The sequence below is a fragment of the Salmo salar genome, chromosome 01 (genome assembly GCF_965601325.2).
Source record: "Salmo salar chromosome 01, fSalSal1, whole genome shotgun sequence".
NCBI lineage: Eukaryota > Metazoa > Chordata > Actinopteri > Salmoniformes > Salmonidae > Salmo > Salmo salar.
This window is the reverse complement of record NC_138291.1, coordinates 166,303,370-166,329,455: the sequence shown is the minus strand read 5'-3', so window position 1 is coordinate 166,329,455 and position 26,086 is coordinate 166,303,370. Positions and strand designations below refer to the sequence as shown.

Below are 26,086 nucleotides of genomic sequence, written 5' to 3'. Positions count from 1 at the left end.
TTTCTCCCACTCCAACAGTATCGTTTCTTTGTTGTCCACAGGTCCGGGTCAAAACACAGGAATGGAGAGGCTTTGTCCCGTCACAACGCTCTGTGGACGATGGCCGCCCCGCTCGTCGGGTCAGAGCTGACGAGGGGGGGGTGTGACGGAGTGAGAGGTTGGGTGTGAAGGCCGATATATTGCTGCCAGTTGGCTACATCTGCTGGCCAGGAGAGAGGATGGCCCGGAAGAGGAAGAGCCTAATTACACACACTTTAATATAATTAGCTTGGAGGTTGGGTTGTGGCTGTTTTTACCTGGCTTTGGCCAGATCTGTTTTTGGTCTGGAGCAGCAAGAGCTGACATGCAGGGCCGTCCACTGGACATTACTTGGCAGTAAGCCTGACCAAAGTAAGGACAAGCCTGTTGAATTTCTATTTTCTTTTGTTGGAAAATACCTCGCCCTGCCTATCAATTACAGTAGAGCCAACGTTCACGTAGACCTATGTTATCACACCACAAGGGCAAGGCATTTGGACAACATAGTGTAAGTAGTAACCTAGGGATGTTCTTTCACCCTACCCACATGTTTTGGCATTACATCTCATAGCGTGCTATTGGCCCTATCACTTTCATAGCATCATCCTTCACCCTTCACTATAGAGACACCTTTAATCTCAGATCATGCTTGTGGATAACTGAAATTTATGGGAACATACTATGTGGCTCTCAAGATCAAAGTAACGGTTAACCGTGGGTGAATGTCTTTTCCCTGGCAACAATGACAGTGTCCAGTACACAGTAAAAGATAACAGATTTGTGTTAATTAGCCATTCATTCCATTCCTGTGATTCCAGTCACTATGCAGACTAGCTGCTGTGATAAGTCATTTTGATAATGCTTGCGAAAAGGCTGTCATGTTGACCTAATAGGCTAGACGCACACAAAACACAGCTTATCCAACGAAAGCATGTGTGGAGAGACTGGGGACCTTGCGTCTACTCTCAGCCTATTTATCGGATAGGAGATTAAGCTAGGCCTAATGCAAGACAAGTAACTTCTTTAACTTGCTCACTTGGTCTCCTCAGTTCAATTATGTTTCTAATCCCAGTTAAACTGTTGACCCCATTGCTGGTCCCTTTAGAGTGCTATGGCTGATTGAACTACCAAAACGTTTATGGTAGCAGTGTAAAAAACAACTCCAGCATCTGACCACCAGCAGTAGGCTTTATAAGTATTTTTGCAAAGAGATCAGAGCCCAGAGAAATATTAGAATTAATGTTTTCCAATAACCTTTTTGAGGATAATACATTTTGTGAATCCAGGCCTGACTGTTACATTAGATCAAATATAAACATTTAATACAAACTGAAACCAACACAGAATCATTTTGTACATGACTTTATTGCTGTCAATATGCAAATAACTCACTTTAAGTAACATACTCATTCAAAAATAGTCTATACAGATTATTAATGAAATACCATAAATCTTACAGGGATTCATTTATCTTAAAGTATAGTTTTATTGCTTGAATCTTTTGTTCTACGTTTTACAATAAACTGACACTTGTATCTCAGTGCTTGTGCTTGTTAAATATGAACCATGTTTGTAGATAAAGATTCTCAAATGTGTCAACATTATTAAAAAGAAAAGTTTATACAATTAGCCCCCTATGAATGAACAAATTTTACAGCAAAACATGGACTAATCCTAAACTTAGAAACCTAGAAAATGAATATGCTGTCAAGGTATACAGACAACTAACATTTGCCCCAAGACAGATCAAGATGGGAGCTGGCATATTTGGGATAGAAAACATGACATCAATAGGGACCATGATTAAGAGTGTACCATCATTTTGACATTCATCACAGTTCTATCATACTTCAGATACACTTACAATACAATATTTTTGTTTGACATTATACCACGCAAGATTACAAATATAATTGTATTATATTATCGCTGCAATATATTAGCTTTCATACACTCCTGTAAGAGTAGCATGAAGATAACAGCATAGATAAGAATCACAGTGAAAGATTTGATTCATCTCATTTAACTGGCTGAGATGAATGTTTGAAGATGTTACAATTTAAATAATTTACAAACCCAGTAATCAATAAGACCACATAACCAAAAGCTCTATCTTCAAGCCACTTTAGAAACTGCAATTAATCAAAATCCAGTCCAGGAATTTTTGCACAAGTAAATAATTTAAGCCTACATTTCTACAAGGGCTGCAATGCATCTGTGAGAGCTGGCAACCGAGAAAGCTGGCTGGTGGAGGAGATTAAATGTTGAATGGTTGTGAATGAATATTTGGTCTTGGAACTTTGAAAAGCTGTACACTATATGCAACATTAGTTCTTTCAGATATACAAGACAAGTAACTTCAATATTGCATTGTCTCACAGTGATTCTTCAATGATATCATAGATCATAATCATAATATTATTTCATGTCCTTAAAAAACACTTACTAAATGATCACTTCATTAAAAAAGCTAATAATAAAAATGTTGCCCCACAGACAACTGGAAAAATTGTCATATTGTAAATACACGTAATTATTATTTCACTTAATCTCTCAGCGCTATAATATACGTCACTGTTATTGCATTTATTTAAATGTGATACAAATAAAAATCTTGAATGAATTAGTTACAGAGCAAAAGGAACTCAGAAAGTGATAAGCTAGAGATCCTGTGCTGTGCCCTTTCATGCAAATAATTCAGTATTAATGATGACAGATCATCTTACTGTACTTATAATGCCTGGCACCTACAGTACATTAATTAAGTCAAAGAGGTAGAGCTACAAATAAGTATATTTATATATTTCAATCCCTACTACAGATAATCGTAGTTGGTGTCCTCCTGTCTCTTATAAAGCCGATAGGAACAACAGACCAGGGTTAATTCCACAAATTCAATTATAATTCCAGGTCAGTCGTTGAATTCAGAGATAATTCATTTCCTCTGAATTCCAATGTTAGGTAAATTAAAATAATTTAATTCCCAATTGAAATTATCCCCAACAATTCCCTCGGGCTTTAAGGCTGATGTCAGTGTTCAGATAGCCAAGTTATACTAGAAATATAGAAATACAAGTTTAAATGATTTAAAACAAATCCTGCAGTCGATTTGACACTTTTTGCATTAATTATATTACCTGGGAAATGTACAAATATTGAATTCCAATTCAAAAAATATTTTCTTTATAATTCCAATTCAAACAGTATAATTCCAAAACTTTAAGATTCTTGGAATTAGAATGTAATTCAACAGAAATTCTCCACTTCATGAGTGATTTCAAGAATTGAATTAGAAATTCTAATGACATTGCAATTGACCTCAACCCTGCAACAAACATAACTAATAGAACAGATCAATCAGAAAAGTTTATCAGTTTCATACACACTGGGAAGGAAAATAGCCAAACCAACATTTTTGTTCAAAAAATATTTTGCATAAATAAATATGATAATACAGGTGTGAAGGAGTGGGGGAAAGGACAGAAACACCTGAATATCCAAAAAGGACACTATGGGCCTATGATGGACAGTTGGACATGAAATCATAATGGGATTTTAAAGTTTGATCTGTTCTGGCCGGCATAGAATAGGACAGTCAAGTCCAACTTCACAGCTCCATAAGAGTTGCATAATAAAGTATGTTGTACTTAATTACCTAACAGGCATGAATTATGAATACATAAAGCATTGTATTAGTTTAAATGCTTTATAAATCATTAATACCATACCCATGAATAAGCAATGAATGGTTTCCAAAGAACTTCAACGTTTTCCTTGGTGTAGAGCATGACCTCTACAGCAAATTAAGGATTTTCAAACGCAACCCCTCCCCCTCTCATACAAACACGTACATCTCCCCGTTTCACAAGGCTCCCTCCTATACTTCTCATTCTCAAAAGGAAGAATTATGTCAGTTATCTTAAATTAAAAATATGTACTTCAGCAGGACATTTTAAAGAGAATTATAAAACAGTGCTACAGTATAAAAGAGGCTGCTGTAGGGGTCTTTGGTTACGTCCAAAATGGCATCTCATTCCCTACATAGTGCACTACTTTTGACCAGAGCCCTAAGGGGACAAAAGTAGTGCACTATATAGGAAATAGGGTGCGATTTCAGATGCACTTTGTGCTGTGTTGATTAGTACTGTGGTGTGCAGGTGCTGGTTCTGTTGGGTTGTTTGTGTTAGACTAGAGGGACATTTCAGATCCCAGAGACTAGTTTTTCCAGAAGAAACCGTTGTCCTCTGGGTCCAGGTCGATCCTAATCTGAGGCACAGCTTTTTTTCAATAGATTCAGACTGAGAGAGAGAAAGAGAGGAGAGGGAGAAAGAGAGAGGAGACAGAGAGAAGGTAGAGAGATTGAACAACCATGACACGCTATACTCTATGACTGATTGTCACACTATGTAATCTGTGGGTGTCTGGGGGTATAGAATAAGGCACGCAGGCTTGCTCACACAGATACCTTGCTACAGTAGTGGGTTCAAAGTAGTCCTCAACATGGGGAGTGTTGGTCACGGAAAGACGACGGGGGTCCTAAGAGAGAAGGCAAAACACACACAACATTAACATGTTTCAGACACTTAAATATTCACTCTCAAAATATCATCAAAATTCAGACCAGGTCCAGCAAAAGAGGAAAATTCGAGCAAGCGTTGCAAAGCCATGATGTTTCACAGTAGAAGCAGCTGTTAATTAAGCATTTGTAAGCAGCTGAAAATAGAACAATAAGAAAGGATTAGAAAAGTAAGCTCATCTGCATTAGTGTGCATAATACAGCTGGATGTCTGCAGTCAGAGAAATGCGAGAGATCTGATCAAGACTCAAAGATGAGGTTAGAGCTTCACAAAGGGGAAGAGGGAGAAGGAGCGACAGAGAGAGATATATACAGTGCCCATGGAAAGTATTTAGACCCCTTGTTACATTAGACTTATTCTAAAATTGATTTTTTTTAAAGATACCCTCAATCTACACAGAATACCCCATAAAGACAAAGCGTAAACAGGTTTTAGAAATTTTTGCAAATGTAATACAAATAAAAAACACAAATACCTTAATTACATACAGTTGAAGTTGGAAGTTTACAGTTGAAGTCGGAAGTCATTAAAACTCATTTTTCAACCACTCCACAAATTTCTTGTTAACAAACTATAGTTTTAGCAGGTCGGATAGGACATCTACTTTGTGCATGACACAAGTCATTTTTCCAACAATTGTTTACAGACAGATTATTTCACTTATAATTCACTGTATCACAATTCCAGTGGGTCAGAAGTTTACATACACTAAGTTGACTGTGCCTTAAACAGCTTGGAAAATTCCAGAAAATGATGTCATGGCTTTAGAAGCTTCTGATAGGCTAATTGACATAATTTGAGTCAATTGGAGGTGAACCTGTGGATGTATTTCAAGGCCTACCTTCAAACTCAGTGCCTCTGTGCTTGACATCATGGGAAAATCAAAAGAAAATCAGCCAAGAAAAACTGTAGACCTCCACAAGTCTGGTTCATTCTTGGGAGCAATTTCCAAACGCCTGAAGGTACCACGTTCATCTGCACAAACAATAGTACGCAAGTATAAATACCATGGAACCACGCAGCCGTCATACCGCTCAGGAAAGAGACGCATTCTGTCTCCTAGAGATTAACGTACTTTGGTGCGAAAAATGCAAATCCATCCAAGAACAACAGCAAAGGACCTTGTGAAGATGCTGGAGGAAACAGGTACAAAAGTATTTATATCCACAGTAAAACAAGTCCTATATCAACATAACCTGAAAGGTCGCTCAGCAAGGAAGAAGCCACTGCTCAAAAACCGGCATAAAAAAAGCCAGACTACGGTTTGCAACTGCACATGGGGATAAAGCACGGGGGTGGCAGCATCATGTTGTGGGGGTGCTTTGCTGCAGGAGGGACTGGTGCACTTCTCAAAATAGATGGCATCATGAGGAGGAAAATTGTGGATATATTGAAGCAACATCTCAAGACATCAGTCAGGAAGTTAAATCTTGGTCGCAAATGGGTCTTCCAAATGGACAATGACACCAAGCATACTTCCAAAGTTGTGGCAAAATGGCTTAAGGAAAACAAAGTCAAGGTATTGGAGTGGCCATCACAAAGCCCTGACCTCAATCCCATAGAAAATTTGTGGGCAGAACTGAAAAAGTGTGTGCGAGCAAGGAGGCCTACAAACCTGATTCAGTTACACCAGCTCTGTCAGGAGGAATGGGCCAAAATGCACCCAACTTATTGTGGGAAGCTTGTGGAAGGCTACCCGAAACGTTTGACCCAAGTTAAACAATTTAAAGGCAATGCTACCAAATACTATTACAGTGTATGTAAACTTCTGACCCACTGGGAATGTGATGAAAGAAATAAAAGCTGAAATAAATCATTCTCTCTACTATTATTCTGACATTTCACATTCTAAAAATAAAGTGATGATCCTAACTGACCTAAGACAGGGAACTTTTACTAGGAATAAATGTCAGGAATTGTGAAAGCTGAGTTTTAAATGTATTTGGTTAAGGTGTATGTAAACTTCCGACTTCAACTGTAGTATTCAGACCCTTTGCTATGAGTGTAATGGGTGCGTGCTGGTGGCAGGGAAGTCAGGCGCAGGAGAACGAACTTGGTATAAACGGAGTCGTTTAATAAGTGCTCACAAAACTCAGAAAACCAAAATATGCAAAATAATAAAAGTGGGTACAAAACCCGTCGCGCACCAGAACATAACTTGCATATCACATACAAACAAACAAACAATCACCGACAAGGACACGAGGAGAAACAGAGGGTTAAATACACAACATGTAATTGATGAGATTGGAACCAGGTGTGATGTAAGACAAGAAAAAACCAATGGAAAATGAAAAATGGATCAGCGATGGCTAGAAGGTCGGTGACGTCGACCACCGAACACCGCCCGAACAAGGAGAGGGACCGACTTCGGCGGAAGTCATGACAGTACCCCCCCCCCCCCCCCCGACACCGACCTCGGGGACGACCCGCAGGGTGATCCGGATGGAGACGATGGAACTCTCGCAGCATTGAAGGATCCAATACGTCCTCCACAGGAACCCAGCATCTCTCCTCCGGACCATACCCCTCCAAGCCCTTGAGGTACTGAAGGCCCCTCGCCCGAAGTCTCGAATCCAGTATGGAACGAACGGAGTATGCCGGGGCCCCCTCGATGTCCAGAGGTCTTCCCTGTGGCTCAGTTAGTAGAGCATGGTGTTTGCAACGCCAGCATGGTGTGTGTAACGCCAGGGTTGTGGGTTCGATTCCCACGGGGGGCCAGTACAAATTTTTTCTTTTACAAAAAATTGTTTAAAAATGCATGAAATGAAATGTATGCACTCACTACTGTAAGTCGCTCTGGATAAGAGCGTCTGCTAAATGACTAAAATATCAAATGTAATGTAAATATGGGGCGGAGGAACCTCCCGCACCTCAGACTCCTGGAGCGGGCCAGCCACCACCGGCCTGAGGAGAGACACATGGAACGAGGGGTTAATACGGTAATCGGGGGGAAGCTGTAACCTATAACAAACCTCGTTCACTCTCCTCAGGACTTTAAATGGCCCCACAAACCGCGGACCCAGCTTCCAACAGGGCAGAGGGAGGGGCAGGTTTCGGGTTGAGAGCCAGACCCGGTCCGCCTCACAACGGTGACGGTCTGCGCCAACTTTTTGGCGCAGCACGGCGCGCTGAAGGTGGACATGGGTGCCGGAACCAGTCGTCCACCGCAGGAGCCTCGGTCTGACTCTGATGCCAAGGAGCCAGAACAGGCTGATACCCCAATACACACTGGAAGGGAGAGAGGTTAGTGGAGGAGTGGCGGAGCGAGGTCTGGGCCATCTCTGCCCAGGGCACGAACGCTGCCCTCTCCCCCAGCCGGTCCTGGCAATATGACCTCAGAAACCTGCCCACATCCTGGTTAACTCTCTCCACCTGCCCGTTACTCTTGGGGTGAAAACCTGAGGTAAGGCTGACCGAGACCCCCAGATGTTCCATGAATGCCCTCCAGACCCTCGACGTGAACTGGGGACCCCGATCAGACACTATATCCTCAGGCACCCCGTAGTGCCGGAAGACGTGTGTAAACAGGGCCTCCGCAGTCTGTAGGGCCGTAGGGAGACCGGGCAAAGGTAGGAGACGACAGGACTTCACAACGACCAGGATCGTGGAGTTACCCTGTGAAGGAGGAAGATCGGTCAGGAAATCTACTGACAGGTGCGACCACGGCCGTTGTGGAATGGGTAAGGGTTGTAACTTACCTCTGGGCAGGTGCCTAGGAGCCTTACACTGGGCGCACACCGAGCAGGAGGAAACATAAACCCTCACATCCTTGGCCAAAGTGGGCCACCAGTACTTCCCACTAAGACGGCGCACCGTCCGACCGATCCCAGGATGACCAGAGGAGGGTGACGTGTGGGCCCAATAGATCAGCCGGTCGCGGACAGCAGACGGAACGTATAGACGCCCAGCTGGATACTGGAGGGGAGCGGGCTCTGCACGTAACGCCTGCTCAATGTCCGCGTCCAGCTCCCACACTACCGGCGCCACCAGGCAAGAGGTGGGGAGTATGGGAGTGGGATCTATGGGCCGCTCCTCTGTGTTATATGGCCAGGACAATGCGTCTGCCTTAACGTTCTGGGAGCCTGGTCTGTAGGAAAGGGTAAACACAAAACGGGTGAAAAACATGGCCCACCTTGCCTGGCGAGGGTTCAGTCTCCTCGCCTCCCAGATGTACTCCAGATTGCGGTGGTTAGTCCAGATGAGAAAAGGGTGTCTAGCCCCCTCAAGCCAATGTCTCCACGCCTTCAAGACCTTTATGACAGCCAACAGCTCCCGGTCCCCCACATCATAGTCCCTTCGCTCCGCCGGGCTAAGCTTCTTCAAGAAGGCACAGGGGCGGAGCTTCGGTGGCGTACCCGAGCGCTGAGAGAGCACAGCTCCTATCCCAGCCTCGGACGCGTCCACCTCCACTATGAGCGCCAAAGAGGGATCCGGATGGGCCAACACGGGAGCCGAGGTAAACAGAGCCCTCAGGTGACTAAAAGCCCTGTCCGCCTCAGCTGACCACTGCCAGCGCACCAGGCCCCCCTTTAGCAGTGAGGTAATGGGAGCCGCTACCTGACCAAAACCCCGGATAAACCTCCGGTAGTAGTTGGCAAACCCTAAGAACCGCTGCACCTCCTTTACCGTGGTGGGAGTCGGCCAATTATGCACAGCTGCAATGGGGTCACTCTCCATCTCCACCCCTGAAGTGGAAATGCGATACCCTAGGAAGGAGACGGACTGTTGGAAGAACAGGCATTTCTCAGCCTTGACGTACAGGTCATGCTCCAGCAGGCGACTAAGCACTCCGCGCACCAGGGACACATGCTCAGCGCGTGTAGCGGAGTATTTCAAAATGTCATCAATATACACCACTACACCCTGCCCGTGCAGGTCTCTGAAAATCTCGTCTACAAAGGCTTGGAAGACTGATGGCACATTCATCAACCCGTACGGCATGACGAGGTACTAATAGTGCCCAGAGGTGGTACTGAAAGCCGTCTTCCACTCGTCTCCCTCTCGGATACGCACCAGGTTGTAAGCGCTCCTGAGATCTAGTTTAGTCAAGAAGTGCGCCCCGTGCATTGACTCTATTGCTGTGGCTATGAGCGGTAGCGGGTAACTATACCTCACAGTGATCTGATTCAGACCACGATAGTCAATACACAGGCGCAGACCTCCCTCCTTCTTCTTCACAAAAAAGAAACTCGAGGAGGTGGGTAAAGTGGAGGACCGAATGTACCCCTGATGCAGGGATTCGGAGACATATGTTTCCATAGCCTCCGTCTCCACTTGTGAGAGGGGATACACGTGACTCCTGGGAAGTGCAGCATCTACCAGGAGATCTATCACACAATCGGCCTGTCGATGAGGTGGTAATTGAGTCAAATTCTTTTTGTAAATCGGCATATTCAGGGGGAATGCTCACGGTGGAAACCTGGTCTGGACTCTCCACCGTAGTAGCACCAACGGAAACCCCCAAACCCCTAAAAACCTACCTGAGCACTCTTGCGACCACCAGAGAGCCCTCTGTGGCCAAGAAACAGTGAGGTTATGACAAGCTAACCATGGTAGGCCCAGCACCACGGGAAACGCAGGTGAGTCGATAAAGAAGAGACTAATTCTCTCCGTATGACCCCCCTGCGTCACCATGCCCAAAGGCGTGGTGACCTCCCTAATTAACCCTGACCCTAACGGTCGACTATCTAAGGCGTGAACGGGGAATGGCACATCCACGGGAACAATGGGGATCCCTAAACTATGGGCTAAAGCACTATCAATAAAATTCCAAACTGCACCTGAATCGACTAGCGCCTTATGCTGGGAATGCGGGGGAAAACTCAGGGAATGTGACAAACACAAACATCTGTGCAACAGAGGACTCTGGGTGAGAATGGTGCCGGCTCACCTGGGGTTATGCCAGAGCGCCCTGCCTGCTGCCTCGACTCCCAGAGGAACCAACCCGGCACCGACCGGCAGTGTGACCTCTGCGGCCATAGATGGTGCACGAGCGGGAACCCCCTCCGGTCTCCCTGCACACCGCCCCTCCCAGCTCCATAGGTATCGGAGAGGGGGTGCGGGAGGATGGAACTACCAGACGCCGATCTGAATGTCTACAAGTAGCCAGCAGGTTGTCAAGTCGGATGGACAGGTCCACCAGCTGGTCCAACGTGAGGGTGGTGTCTCTGCAGGCCAGCTCCCGATGGACGTCCTCGTGCAGACTGCAGCGGTAATGGTCGATCAGGGCCCTGTTGTTCCATCTCGCGCCGGCAGCCAGGGTCCTAAACTCCAGGGCAAACTCCTGGGCGCTCCTCATCTCCTGCCTCAGATGGTAGAGGCGCTCACCCGCCGCTCTACCCTCGGGTGGGTGGTCAAAGACTGCCCGGAAACGGCAGGTAAACTCCTAAAACTGGTCCAACGCCGCATCTCCCTCTCTCCACACGGTGTTGGCTCACTCCAGGGCTCTCCCGGTGAGGCACGAGACGAGGGCGGACACCCTCTCATGGCCCGATGGAGCCGGGTGAACGGTGGCCAGATAGAGGTCTAATTGTAATAAGAACCCCTGGCAGTTCGCAGCCCCCCCATCGTACTCCTGGGGCAAGGAGAGACGGATCCCACTGGGTTCAGGTGGGAAAGGGGTGCTCAAGAGAGACCTTGGTTGTGCTGGTGGAGGCGCTGGAAGAACTCCCTGTCTCTCCCATCGGTCCATTGTCCGGACAACGCGATCCATAGCGGTACCAAGATGGTGAAGTAGTACTGCATGCTCCTGGACGCGCTCCTGGACGCGCTCCTCCACCTCAATGGCCGGGGTACCTTCTCCTGCTGACTCCATAGTTCGGGTCGGTGATTCTGTAATGGGTGCGTGCTGGTGGCAGGGAAGTCAGGCGCAGGAGAACGAACTTGGTATAAACGGAGTCGTTTAATAAGTGCTCACAAAACTCCGAAAACCAAAACTTGCACATCACATACAAACAAACAATCACCGACAAGGACATGAGAGGAAACAGAGGGTTAAATACACAACATGTAATTGATGAGATTGGAACCAGGTGTGATGTAAGACAAGACAAAACCAATGGAAAATGAAAAATGGATCAGACATGGCTAGAAGGGCGGTGACGGCGACCGCCGAACACCGCCCAAACAAGGAGAGGGACCGACTTCGGCGGAAGTCGTGACAATGAGACTCGAAATTGAGCTCAGGTGCATCCTGTATCTATTAATCATCCTTGCGATGTTTCTACAACTTGATTGGAGTCCACCCGTGGTCAATTCAATTGATTGGACATGCATAAACCAAGCCATAAGGTCAAAGGAATTGTCCGTAGAGCTCAGAGACAGGATTGTGTTGAGGCACAGATCTGGGGAAGGGTACCAAAACATTTCTGCAGCATTGAAGATCCCAAAGAACACAGTGGCCTCCACTCTTAAATGGAAGAAGTTTGGAACCACCAAGACTCTTCCTAGAGCTGGCAGCCCAACCAAACTGAGCAATCAGGGGAGAAGGGTTTTGGTCAGGGAGGTGACCAAGAACCCAATGGTCACTCTGACAGCGCTCTAGAATTCCTCTGTGGATATGGGAGAACCTTCCAGAAGGACAACCATCTCTGTAGCACTCCACCAATCAGGCCTTTATGGTAGAGTGGCCAGTAAAAAGGCACATGACAGCCTGCTTGGAGTTCGCCAAAAGGCACCTAAATTGACTCTGACTATGAGAAATTAGATTCTCTGGTCTAATGAAACCAAGATTGAACTCTTTGGCCTGAATGCCAAGCGTCTCGTCTGGAGGAAACCTGGCACCTTCCCTACGGTGAAGCATGGGGGTGGCAGCATCTTGCTGTGGGGATGTTTTTCAGGGACTGGGAAACTAGTCAGGATTGAGGCAAAGATGAATGGCGCAAAGTACAGAGAGATCCTTGATGAAAATCTGCTCCAGTGCGCTCAGGACCTCAGACTGGGGGGCGAGGGCTCACCTTCCAACAGGACAACAACCCTAAGCATACAGCCAAGATAATGTAGGAGTGGCTTCGAGACAAGTCTCTGAATGCCCTTGAGTGGCCCAGCCAGAGGCCGGACTTGAACCCAATCAAACATCTCTGGAGAGACCTGAAAATAGCTATGCAGCAACGCTCCCCATCCAACCGGATAGAGCTTGAGAGGATCTGCACAGAAGAATGGGAGAAACTCCCCAAATACAGGTGTGCCAAGCTTGTAGAGTCCTACCCAAGAAGATTTCAGGCTGTAATCGCTGCCAAAGGTGCTTCAACAAAATACTGAGTAAAAGGTCTGAATACATATGTAAATGTTATATTTCTTTTTTTTTTGGGGGGGGGGGGGTTGTCATTATGGGGTATTGTGTGTAGATTGATGAGACATTTAAAAAAAATAAAATTATACATTTTTGAATAAGGCTGTAACCTAACAAAATGTGGAAAAAGTCAAGGGGTCTGAATAACTTCTGAAGGCACAGTACAAAAACAGACAGAGAAAAAAAGAGCGAGAAAGAGCGAGAGAGAAGAGACAGAGTGAGCGAGACAAATAGAGACAGAGGGGAAGGAGGCAAGAAGGTAAGATAAACTTTCCAAGAAGGCCTTAGCAGCACTCATTAAGACTGATTTTACACATAATACGTAAATATGTGTAGTAAGACCTCTTTCTCTTCACCACAGATGTGCAACTTTCCTGTTTACACTATCCTTACTTTACCCATCTGTGCAGTTATTAGCATACCGTAAATACACAGTACAGAGACAAACAAAAGAAGGATAGCTATTCAAACTATACAGGAGTTTGTTATCTAAACCATATTGCACATACTGTTGCACACTTGATTAATGAAAAGATTCACAAATGTGTGGACCTTTTAAAAGTCTTGGCTGACAACAAATGCTGTCTACTCTACTGGTATAATGGTAATTAGCGTCAGAGAGCCATTGGGAGAATCTCAATTGCATATTCCTTGCGTCCTCTCTCCTCGCCTCCTTCTCAAAACCCATTGGAGGAGAAGGTCAGAGGGGACGGACCTCTGGCTTTCTTATCTAATGGGTTTTGAGAAGGAGGCGAGGAGTATGCAATTGAGATTCTCCCATTGTCTTTACACTATACCCCTCAGAGGGGGGTATGTGGTGCAGAAGTGTCCAACACTACCTAAAGAGGTGGCTTGGAAAAGAGATTTGAATCTAGATCCGTCTCTTTACACTACAAAATATGTGTTGTGGAACTGGTATGTGTCGTCAAAGAAGTGTAGTGTAAAAAGGCTCTAAGCCCCGTGCAGTTGTGGGTACGAGACCCCATGCAGTCTTGTTGTACTCACTGTCCGAGGCCTTATCCTTATTCCCCAACATGGGCTCCGTCTCCATTATATCCATGGAGATTTTAATACTGGGGATTTTGTCATTGTAGGGGTACTCAGGGGGCTGGAGGGAGAGAATAACAATGGCTATACTTTCTGCTACTTACTTCAACTCATTTAACATATTGGCAACTAACTACCTGGGTCATATTCATTAGGGCACACTATAGCAAATCATTTTGCAATGGAAAATCAAAATCAAAATAAGTTCAGGTACTGTAGTCCCTCCCTGTTTCATTGCGTTTGCTTCTGTTTGGTACCTAATGAATACGACCCATGTATCTACTGTAATGGCGTCCAGTGGTGGGCCGTTTAAAGAAACAAACAAGTAAATCATAATGTCATCCATGCTGTGTAATTATCATTTTACAATGTAGTTTCTACACAAATACCTGGTGATATCTGTACCGTATGTATGTCTGTAGGAAAAGACAGTGCTGAGACAGACAGACAGTGTTCATTTCAGTACCGTAACATAAAGTGTTAGCCAGTTCTCATTTGGAGAACAGTGTTCACAGAAGGGATAGTTTCGGATAGGAGGAGTGGTGTGACTGTTAGGAGGGAGGACAGGTCATGAGTTAAGTGTGCTAGTGTTCTACAAAAAGTAACATGCTGCTGTTACTACTACTGTTACTACTGCTACTACTGTTACTACTACTGTTACTGTTACTACCACTGTTACTACTACTACTACTGTTACTACTACTGTTACTGTTACTACTACTGTTACTACTACTACTACTGTTACTACTACTGTTACTGTTACTACCACTGTTACTACTGCTACTACTGTTACTACTACTGTTACTGTTACTACCACTGTTACTACTACTACTACTGTTACTACTACTGTTACTGTTACTACTACTGTTACTACTACTGTTACTGTTACTACTACTGTTACTGTTACTACCACTGTTACTACTACTACTACTGTTACTACTACTGTTACTGTTACTACTACTGTTACTACTACTGCTACTGTTACTACTACTGTTACTGTTACTACTACTGTTACTACTACTGCTACTGTTACTACTACTGTTACTGTTACTACTACTGTTACTACTGCTACTACTGTTACTACTACTGTTACTGTTACTACCACTGTTACTACTACTGTTACTGTTACTACTACTGTTACTGTTACTACCACTGTTACTACTACTACTACTGTTACTACTACTGTTACTGTTACTACTACTGTTACTACTACTGCTACTGTTACTACTACTGTTACTGTTACTACTACTACTACTACTACTACTGTTACTACTACTGTTACTGTTACTACTACTGTTACTACTACTGCTACTGTTACTACTACTGCTACTGTTACTACTACTACTACTACTACTACTACTGTTACTACTACAAGGTAGATCCCTTGGGGGAAACACATGAAATCAAGCAGACTGATCCACTTTCAATAAAGCCTCAAAATGACTTACAAAATCGATTTCACTGTCGATGCTTCCTTTCTTCTGTTTCTTCTTCCTCTTCTCATCCTCCTTCTTCTTCTTGTCTTTCTCTGGGATGACGTCGTCCAGGTAGCTGAGATCTTGCTGGGAGAAGATGTAGTCCATGGCCTTTCTGACTGCCACCAGGGCCAAGATCTGGAGAGACGGACACAGACGCGTCAGTGGGGATAGATAATGGCTACTATATACTGTGTTGGTGGGCACGTGGCTGGATGCATTGTATAGTATCGTGTGTTTGTGTCTGTTAGTAACGGTTTCCATACTGTTTTAGTGAATGTGTCACTGCTGTATTGTACGTGTTTGAATGGTTTATTATTGGCTCCTTGGTACATTTCATCTTGTAGGTGTACTTGTTTGTGTATGTCGGACTCTCACACACGTACCTGTGAATGTGTGTCTGTGCATGCCTAGGGGTACTAAAACTCTAAACCACTTTTATTCTCCCCACAGAAACACATATAAGGCCCTCCCTCACCCTCCCTTTGGCAAATCTAACCATTACTCTATTAACCTGCTTCCTGTTTACAAACAAAAGCTCAAACAGGAAGTACCAGTGACGCATTCAATACGGAAGTGATCCGATGAAGCAGACGCGAGGCTACAAGACTGGGAGTACAGACTGGGATATGTTCCAGGATTCATCCGATAGCATTGAGGAGTTTACCACATCACTCACAGGCTTCATCAATAAGTGCATAGATGATGTCATCCCCACAGTGACTATACAAACGTATCCAAACCAAAAAACATGGATTACAGGCAATATCCTCGCTGGACTAAAGGGTAGAGCTATTGCTTACAAGAAAGGGGACACGAACATGGACGCATACATAGAAATCTGCTACGACCTCTGATCAGACATCAAACATGCAAAAGAACAATATAGAAGGAAGGTGGAATTCTATTACAACGGCTTCAATGCTAAACGTACTGTATGTGGCAGGGCTAGCAAACGATAACGGATTACAAAGGGAAACCCAGCCTTGAGATGCCCAGTGATGCAGAACTCCAAAACGAGCTAAATGCATTTTATGCTCGCTTCAAGGAAAACAATATTGAGTCCTGTTGTTCCGGATGACTGTGTGATCTCGCTCTCCATGGCCGATGTAAAACTTTTAAACAAGTTGACATTTTCAATCTCCACGTGTCCCAGTTTGTAATCGCAACATGTTTTAATCTGACCACCATTGTCCCTGTTCCCAAGGACTCCAAGGTAACCAGGACCATCGACATGTAGCACTCACATCTGTAATTATGAAGTGCTTTGAAAGGCTGGTCATGACAAAAATCAACACTATCATCCCAGACACCCTGGACTCACTTCAATTCGCATATTGCCCTAAGATCACACAGATCCACAGATAACGCAATCTCAACTGCACTTCACAGTGCCCTCTCGCACCTGGACAAGAGGGGAAATAGCTATGTGAGAATGCTGTACATAGACTACAGCTCAGCGTTCAACACCATAGTTCCCTCCAAGCTCATTACCAAGCTGGGGACCTTGGGACTGAACACATCCCTCTGTAACTGGTTCCTGGACTTCCTGACGGGACTCTCCCAGGTGGTGAGTGTAGGCAACAACACCTCTGCTACGTGGACCCTCAACACGCGGCCCCCTCAAGGGTGTGTCCTTAGTCTGTTTACCCATGACTGTGTGGCCACGCAAGACTCCAACACCATCATCAAGTTTGCTGAAGACACGACAGTGGCTGGCCTGATCACCAATGGCAATGAGAGCCTACAGGGAGGAGGTCAGAGACTTGGCAGTGTGGTGCAATGACAACAACCTCTCCTTCAACATTAGGAAGACAAAGGACTACCGTGGACTACAGGAGAAAGAGGGGAGAGCATGCCCCCATCCACATTGACAGGGCAGTAGTGGAGGGTTGAGAGATTCAAGTTCCTTGGACCACCCCACACAGTCGTGAAGAGGGCACAACAGTGCCTCTTCCCCCTCCAGAGAGTGAAAAGATTTGGCATGGGCCCTCGGATCCTCAAAAGGTTCTACATCTGCTCCATCGAGAGCATCTTGACTGGCTGTATCACCGCTTGGTATGGCAAATGCACCACCAGACCACAAAGCTCTACTGAGGGTGGTACAGACAGCCCAGTACATCACAGGGGCCGAGCTCCTAGTCTGTCCATTAGACTAAGTTCACAGAAATTCTAAATTACATTATGCTATAGAGACCTCTGAATATTCACTGTTAAGGGTTCATACACCTTTTCCATGACCTCTGTATGACCTTTAACCAAAAGTTCATGGCTAGTATTATAGCCTACATGAAAACATAAGCATTATTGACACTGGAAAGCTGCTGTGTCTGATCCCATGTAGACCTACCACCTCCTGCCATTGACCAAGGCACTTAGCCCCCCACATAGAAATGCACTGTTAGTCACATGTTGTCAACATGTGGTCAACCCTCCATTAGGAGAGCACCTGGGTGTGCAGGCTTGGCTTTTGATCCAGCCCTGAAACACCCAAGTCCGCTTCTCAAGGTCATATCGAGCAGCTGATATTAAGGCTACAATGGGGTTAGACCAGGGCTTGAACAAAAGCCTGCACACCCAGTAACTATCCTGGAGGATGGTTGCCACACTAGATATAAAATATTGTAACAATACATCCAAATACTTTTGTCTTTTTAAAATGATTCTCTCATTCAATAAATCTGGGATCAAATGGATAAGGTCGGCTACTTCAATATATAAGGCTCAAATATGAATGTTTCAGGGGAGATCTATGCACAGTAAGTTAGTTGTCAATTAGACTACTCTTAGAATGTTGGAGGCTCCGGACTGTAGGCCGTCTCAGGAGGCTCCGGACTGTAGGCCGTCTCAAGAGGCTCCGGACTGTAGGCCGTCTCAGGAGGCTCCGGACTGTAGGCCGTCTCAGGAGGCTCCGGACTGTAGGCCGTCTCAGGAGGCTCCGGACTGTAGGCCGTCTCAGGAGGCTCCGGACTGTAGGCCGTCTCAGGAGGCTCCGGACTGTAGGCCGTCTCAGGAGGCTCCGGACTGTAGGCCGTCTCAGGAGGCTCCGGACTGTAGGCCGTCTCAGGAGGCTCCGGACTGTAGGCCGTCTCAGGAGGCACCGGACTGTAGGCCGTCTCAAGAGGCTCCGGACTGTAGGCCGTCTCAAGAGGCTCCGGACTGTAGGCCGTCTCAGGAGGCTCCGGACTGTAGGCCGTCTCAGGAGGCTCCGGACTGTAGGCCGTCTCAGGAGGCTCCGGACTGTAGGCCGTCTCAGGAGGCTCCGGACTGTAGGCCGTCTCAGGAGGCTCCGGACTGTAGGCCGTCTCAGGAGGCTCCGGACTGTAGGCCGTCTCAGGAGGCTCCGGACTGTAGGCCGTCTCAGGAGGCTCCGGACTGTAGGCCGTCTCAGGAGGCTCCGGACTGTAGGCCGTCTCAGGAGGCTCCGGACTGTAGGCCGTCTCAGGAGGCTCCGGACTGTAGGCCGTCTCAGGAGGCTCCGGACTGTAGGCCGTCTCAGGAGGCTCCGGACTGTAGGCCGTCTCAGGAGGCTCCGGACTGTAGGCCGTCTCAGGAGGCTCCGGACTGTAGGCCGTCTCAGGAGGCTCCGGACTGTAGGCCGTCTCAGGAGGCTCCGGACTGTAGGCCGTCTCAGGAGGCTCCGGACTGTAGGCCGTCTCAGGAGGCTCCGGACTGTAGGCCGTCTCAGGAGGCTCCGGACTGTAGGCCGTCTCAGGAGGCTCCGGACTGTAGGCCGTCTCAGGAGGCTCCGGACTGTAGGCCGTCTCAGGAGGCTCCGGACTGTAGGCCGTCTCAGGAGGCTCCGGACTGTAGGCCGTCTCAGGAGGCTCCGGACTGTGGACGCACTCGCTTTAGGGAGCGCGTGACCAGACAGGCACCATGTTATGCAGTGATGCGCACCGTATCTCCAGTGCGTCCTGTGCCAGCGCCTGCACGTGCCGGGCTAAAGTGAACATTCAGCCAGGACGGGTTGTGCCAGCTCTACGCTCCAGATCTCCAGTGCGCCAACATAGAAATACAGAAACTAGAACCACCCAACATAGAAAATCTAAACTAGACAAAACCTCCTGTCACGCCCTGACCTACTCTACCATAGAAAATAAAATCTTTCTATGGTCAGGACGTGACAGGCCCACTCACACTGGTACACATGCAGCACCACAGACATGTGAAGGGTCATTCCGATAATGGCTGATATGTAGTTTTATTATTGACTGATCTTATTTAAAAGTGTGCTTACATGAATTACATTAACAACAATTATGAAACTAATTTCCATGACCTTACTTACAAACCCTAATTTGACGACTTGGCACAGTGCATCATGCCATTCAGGCTTGCGAAATCTCAAACAGCCTACTGTCACACACAGATTCACAGACTAGCAGTAAATAAACTGAAACAAAGCGGAATCAGTAAATGAATGCCCATTCTCCATTACTATTCAATGAAGATCCAGCCTTCATTCCGCTTTGATCAACCTTTTTTACCTTGTGTGTGAATCTGGGCCAGAGATAGGCTACTTTGTTTTTATAGAGGAGCCGGTACGCAATTACCCAGAAATGTGCCGGTACTACGTTCCGATCAGCTCCGGCCCAAGTCAAGCACTGGTCAGAAGTTAATTAATGGTTACCCGGACTGTCTGCACGGACTCTATGCACATTCACAAAACGATACATTTATATACACACTATATGCACACACACTACACTGACACCCTCACACAAAACCCTCACACATTCACTACATACGCACACACACACAAACATACCGACAACACAAACACACACACTTTTACCTTCATATGCTGCTGCTACTCTGTTCTTTATTTTACTCTTATTATTATCTATTATGATGCCTAGTCACTTTACCCTGCCTTCATGTACATTATACCTCAAATACCTCGCACCCTTGCACATTGATCTAGTACTGGTACCTCCTGTATATAGCTATTACCCCTGCACATTTATCTGGTACTGGTACTGGTACTTCCTGTATATAGCTCCATTTCTGTGGATTTTATTCCTGGTGGTACTTTTTTTAACTCTGCATCGTTGGGAAGGGCTCATAAGCATATCCCGGTTAAGTCTACTCTACACCCGTTGTATTCGGCGCATGTGACAAATAAACTTTTGTGTGTGTGTGTGTGTGTGTGTGTGTGTGTGTGTGTGTGTGTGTGTGTGTGTGGCACGTGTGCACGTGTGTGTGTGTGCACGTGTGTCGCATGCTTAAGTCTTACCATGACAGGGAAGATGATTGCAGCGACAGTGGACTTGAGGACCCAGAGGAGGGCAAGGCAGAGGGCCTGTATGAAGGTGAACAGGTGGATACGACGCTGGGGAACGTGGCGCAAGTATATCAGGTCAGGCTGGTGCTTGGCTGGCATCAGGAGCAGCTGCAGCCGGTCCAAGAACTGATGGACAGACACAGTCGTACAGAAGTAAGGCCAGGATACATGGGGTGGGGATGCGACTGGCATCGCAGACAATATTATTGATGGGCTAATAACTAATCGGCATAGAGTTACAGACTCCATTTTGGCTCTATCTGAGTGTTCTTTGACTTACAGTTGTACAGAGGTAAGGCCCAGATACATGGGAGTGGATGCGACTGGTGTACCATGTTGGTTAGCAGTGGACTAATATCACTAACGCCTAGAATTTCAGACTGCATTTTGGGTCAGAGTCACTCACCTGGACACCGTTGAGAGAAGCCACGCCCATGTAGAGGAACACGCCATAGAGCACGGGCATAGGGATGAACTGGGAAGACAGAACAGGAATGGGTGAACGAGAGAAAGGTAATAGAGGTTGTATTTCCACAGAAATAATAACCAAAAAACAGCATTCCTCCCTTTTACTATTTTTTAGGGCTGATATGAAGTTAGGGTTAATTAACCCTGTTTTCAATAACAACGGTGAGAGACAAATAACTTTTGACGACATGTTGCATCGTTAACTCTCCAATGAATCACTGGGATATACATACACATAGACAGGGTGTGCTACCTTCTAATGTTTTGAAGTTTATAGTCTGTTAATCTGCACCTCGTTAACCTTTTTGGTGTATGTCGTTAGCTTGTACTAAATAACGTGCTGTATAACAAAACAACACACACATTTATTCTACGTAGGTGATCAATGCATTTACAGTCAGAACCAGCCTAAAATAGCAGTCTGTCGACATGGCCAAAGCACCTTATCTGGCATTACTAGAATGTGCTGTTACTAGAGACGACCTGTCATGTGGCTGACCTCTGAACAGATCTGATAGAATGTGCTGTTACTAGAGTGTACTAGAGTAGAAGCTTAAGATCTGATCTTCATTAGAGATAGAGATATCCCCCAGGTAGTAGCTTGTCGTCTCTAGCTCTCTATTCTTGTCTTGTCGAGCCATTACTTTCATGTCTTCTTTATTCTGATGAAATGTTCACATGATGATGTTTCGCTGTCCGCTAATGTATATTATATACATAATGCATAGATCATGCATTCTATTGTACTTTTATTTTTATATTTTATTGAAATGTAACCTTTATTTAACCAGGCGCGTCGTCCGACGCTGGGCCAATTGTGCACCGCCCTATGCGACTCCCAATCACAGCTGGTTGTGATACAGCCTGGAATTGAACCAGGGTGTCTGAGATGCAGTGCCTTAGACCGCTGCGCCACTTGTACTAGGTACTGATTTATAGGTGTTCTGATTTTCTTTCTTGATCATGTGACATATGTAATTATTATTTAAACAGAAGCCAGGTGTGGGTGCCTACCTATTACACTGATTGTGTAATTTCTGCCAAAACATTTATATTTTGTTTTTCCCCTTTTTGGCATCATGATGACCAAATAAAATAATTTTGATTTTTGTATTTAAGCATCAGGTTTGGATCTTTATTTTCACCAGCGTGCAGGTTTCCATCTAAGTATTCCTAGTTTTGATACCTACGCACCTGGGACTAACACTATTTTATAGAAAGGACCTTTGAAGAGCACAGGCGGCCTCATCATTTCTACTACCCTAAAGTGTCCACAAGGGGGAGGACCATTCCCACTCACTGTAATGACAATGACAGCTTTTATATTTATGATGGTCAGATTAACAAGAGAACCAGAAACCTGACTAACCTACTCACTGAGCTGCAAACTGAGCCTAAGCCCCGATGATGAACATGTTTATTTCACATCACCTCAATTAGGCCACTCACTAATTGGATGACTACAATATTTCACAATTTGAATGAGTGATGGGATTTTCCACTTAAAGGGGAGGACAGTAATCCAGTAAGATTTAAAGGGAATGACCATGTCGATTTGTGGTCCTGTGTAACTTAGTTGGTAGCTAGAGCAACACCAGGATTGTGGGTTAGATTCCTGCTGGGACCACACATATGATAATGTATGCAAGTACTACTGTAAATCCCCTTGGATAAAAGTGTCTGCTAAATGGCATATATTATTATAGATTTAAGGGAAATTAATAGACAGATTTAAAGGGAACAGGTGTTTGAAGTGTTACCTTGAGGATGGGAGCCATGAAGACAGACAGTCCAGTCAGAACGAAGACAAAGACACCGGTCACTCTCTGCTCTCTGAGGTAAGAAAGCATAGTTCATCACATCACATTGTACAGACACCACAGTCAGTTTACTAACTTTTCTGTCCAAACTATTGACCACTGTTCTGATGTGACAATCAAATAACTTCAACATGTTCATTTAGTGCTATGGGAAGGGCTCTAAATTATCAGTTTTTAGCACTGGTGCTCCCAACTTGTAAGAGTTGGGAGCACCACATGAAATTTAGCAGCACCAGAATATACGATGAAATGTTTTTGTTGTTGATTGAGATAAATCTTATATTAGACCTATATGAATTCTAGCTACTTTTAAAGCTCATGTTGTGGCCTAGAAATGAATATTTAACACTGTAAAGACGTTTGTTTATTATAAAAGCACAAATGTTTATACTTATACCTGTCACTGAAATTACAAAGTCAATTGTCGTATACTAGGTTTCTACATTGTCTAAAAGCACTGTGTAAAATTGCACACTATCTCTTTAAAAACGTCAGGTTTGTGATGACTACATGCAAGAGATCTCATTCAATCAATTGCTATAATCATTGGTCTCCTGAAGAAACTATCCCTTTTCCTTTCTCTGCCCCTAAATGTTGGATATAGGTAGTCACCAGGTTATTAGCGAGCTAGCCAATGATGTAACATGACTTAAGTGTAAACAAATGGTTAACGACACGCAAGTAGTTTTCGAATGGCCCATGACATGGTTGTCACGTCCTGATCCTAGTAAGATGTAATTTTCTATAGTAGAGTAGGTCAGGGCGTGACAGGGGGTGTTTTGGGTTGTTCTATATTTTTTATTTCTATGTTTAAGTTCTAGTTTTTCGATTTCTATGTTGGGATTGTTTGGGCTGATCTCTAATTGGAGGCAGCTGATCCTCGTTGCCTCTGATTGGAGATCATATTTAAGTAGGGGTTTTTCTTCCTGGGTTTGGTGGGTAGTTGTTTTCTGTTTAGTGTATGTCACCTGACGGAACTGGTTTCAGTTGTTTTGTTTAAGTATATTCATTAAAAGTAAATATGAGCACTTCACACGCCGCACCTTTGTCTCCTTTAGACGACCCACGTTACAATGGTTTATGAATTTTGAATATAAAATGCAGTCTCGGCGATCCGCTATAGGAAGAAGGTAAAAATGTTGCGCCATATGGGTCAGATATTTTAACCATTTTAGTATTTTCGGACAACTTAGGACGTTGCACACCCTTGGCTGAATGCTGTGTGCAATATCCTAAGTTGTCAGAAAATATGAAAATGGTGGTAGAAAATGTTGTTTTATTAAGACAGTATATGTTTTTTATGGCAGCTCACCATTAGAGCTAGTTAAGGAGGAAAATGATGCCTTTGCAGCCTGAATGGAGGATGCTTTATGTATGAGCCGGTCCACGGGAGACACTAGTGTATTTCCGGAAATGCACATCAATCCTAGATGATAGTGCAGATCTAGCGGCTTCGTGTTTTTACTCTAGGGCACTCGGAAACAACGGTATAGTGAAACCTTATTATTACAACAATTATGCCATTATCTGGGAGATATTTTTTCTAGACGCACAGTGCTCCCAAAATAAAACTACTTTTGCGATCAAATTTGTGTCACTTTAGAGCCCTGTCTAGGGGATTGTAAAATGTCATGTAGCAATTAAAAATAAATAAAAAATAAATACCATTGTGTGGGAATGGCAACAAAGTGAAACTAAGGCCTTTGTAGGCTGCATGTGAAAGAGACAGGAATCGTTCTGCTCTGATAACTCTCTTCGCTCCACTGATCCTCGCTTACCTCCCAACTCCCTCCTCTCTCCCTCCCACCCTCCCTCCCCTCCTCCCCACCTCCCTCCCCGCTCACCCACCTGACACCCAGGAACTTGGGTTGCTCCCCAGGGGCAGAGCACTGGGTCTCCATCTTCAGAGAGTCGATGTGGGCGATGGAGATGACAGTAGCAGCTACGTACCAGGGCAGGCCCATGAAGGAACAAACGATCAGTAGTATTGCTACCCAGAACAGGTCCAAATGGTAACCTGCCCCTTTCTGTGAGGACCAGGAGAGAAGAAGGTGTCTCAGTAACCGCTAACCACAAGCAAACAGAGTCTAGTTCCTTAAACAAGTTACTATTGATGTAACATCCAATACAAAGTGTTGAAAAACACCCCCAGAACTCCCATTTCAGTCTCTACCCCTCTTCACCTACCCCCTAAAGCCATTTCTTCCCTCTTCTGCTGTGCCTCATTCTCTTATCTTAAGACATTATCTTATCTCATCTCCTTACCCCTCTGACCCAGAGGCCCTTCATCCCACAATGTTCCCCTTCCATCCCTCCCATCCTCCCTTCCTCTACATCCACCCCTCCCTTTCCCCTCCACCCCCCCCCCCCCCCACCTTAAGTTTGTGCTCCTTCCTGTTCACGATGACGGCGGTGATCTGCTGGTCCATGAACACCAGTATGGTGACCAGGAGAGCAGGGAGGGCTGCTGCCAGATAAACCCACCACGGGTTCCCTCCAAATGGGGGCACGAACCAGCCACGGTTGGGGCTGGTGGGCTGGGGACCAGGAGCAGAGAGACACAGCCAGTCAGTTATATAGTCGGTCAGGGTGGATAAACACACAAGACAACAGATACACATCATACTTGCCAAGTAAACATTCATGGTTGCAGGATGTTGTTAGAAATGTCATTTTGTTGTTATAACATTATACTAACTCATGGAATATATTTTATATTACGGTTGCCCAGACAATAACCTAAAAAGTTTCCCCTCATTTAAAAAACTGAGTGGCTGCAGTTTCCGAATTCTTCCAAACCCTCTTCCGAATAGCCAAAAAATCCTAAGCATCGGCGCATGTGCAGGATTCTCTACTCTACTGTTCGGCTGCCCAGAGAACAGGCTACTTACTCTGTTCTCACAATTGACAGTAAGAAATGTGAAGGGAGGGTGACCACAAAAATGTGTGCGTAAAGTAGAGGTCAAGAAACACATGTGCAGAATGTGATACATATTTTTTACTCTGGGGAAGAGGCTTCCAGTTGGGGGGGATTGGAGCAGAACAGGGCGGTTAACTTCAGAACCGATACTTCAGCCCTCCTCACCCACACTCCCTCCACC

The 26,086-nt window shown here is 45.3% G+C and overlaps 1 protein-coding gene across 3 annotated transcripts in view; it reads right to left on the bottom strand.

Moving 5' to 3' along the window:
- Positions 1–1,364: 1,364 nt before the first annotated feature.
- LOC106569503 (electrogenic sodium bicarbonate cotransporter 1) overlaps positions 1,365–26,086 on the bottom strand; it is a 110,271-nt gene continuing 85,549 nt past the window's right edge. For 2 of the 3 annotated variants that reach the window (XM_082955932.1, XM_014140945.3), the window contains exons 18-26: positions 25,361–25,522; positions 24,834–25,012; positions 22,926–22,998; positions 21,104–21,172; positions 20,650–20,823; positions 15,384–15,548; positions 13,894–13,996; positions 4,484–4,554; positions 1,365–4,316 (exon numbers count right to left, since the gene is read on the bottom strand). In XM_082955932.1, coding sequence (XP_082812058.1) covers positions 4,514–4,554; positions 13,894–13,996; positions 15,384–15,548; positions 20,650–20,823; positions 21,104–21,172; positions 22,926–22,998; positions 24,834–25,012; positions 25,361–25,522 — 966 coding nt within the window. In that variant the 3' untranslated portion in view covers positions 1,365–4,316; positions 4,484–4,513. Of the gene's footprint in view, positions 4,317–4,475; positions 4,555–13,893; positions 13,997–15,383; positions 15,549–20,649; positions 20,824–21,103; positions 21,173–22,925; positions 22,999–24,833; positions 25,013–25,360; positions 25,523–26,086 lie in introns of all 3 variants that reach the window. The other variant, XM_082955930.1, reaches the window with a different exon arrangement.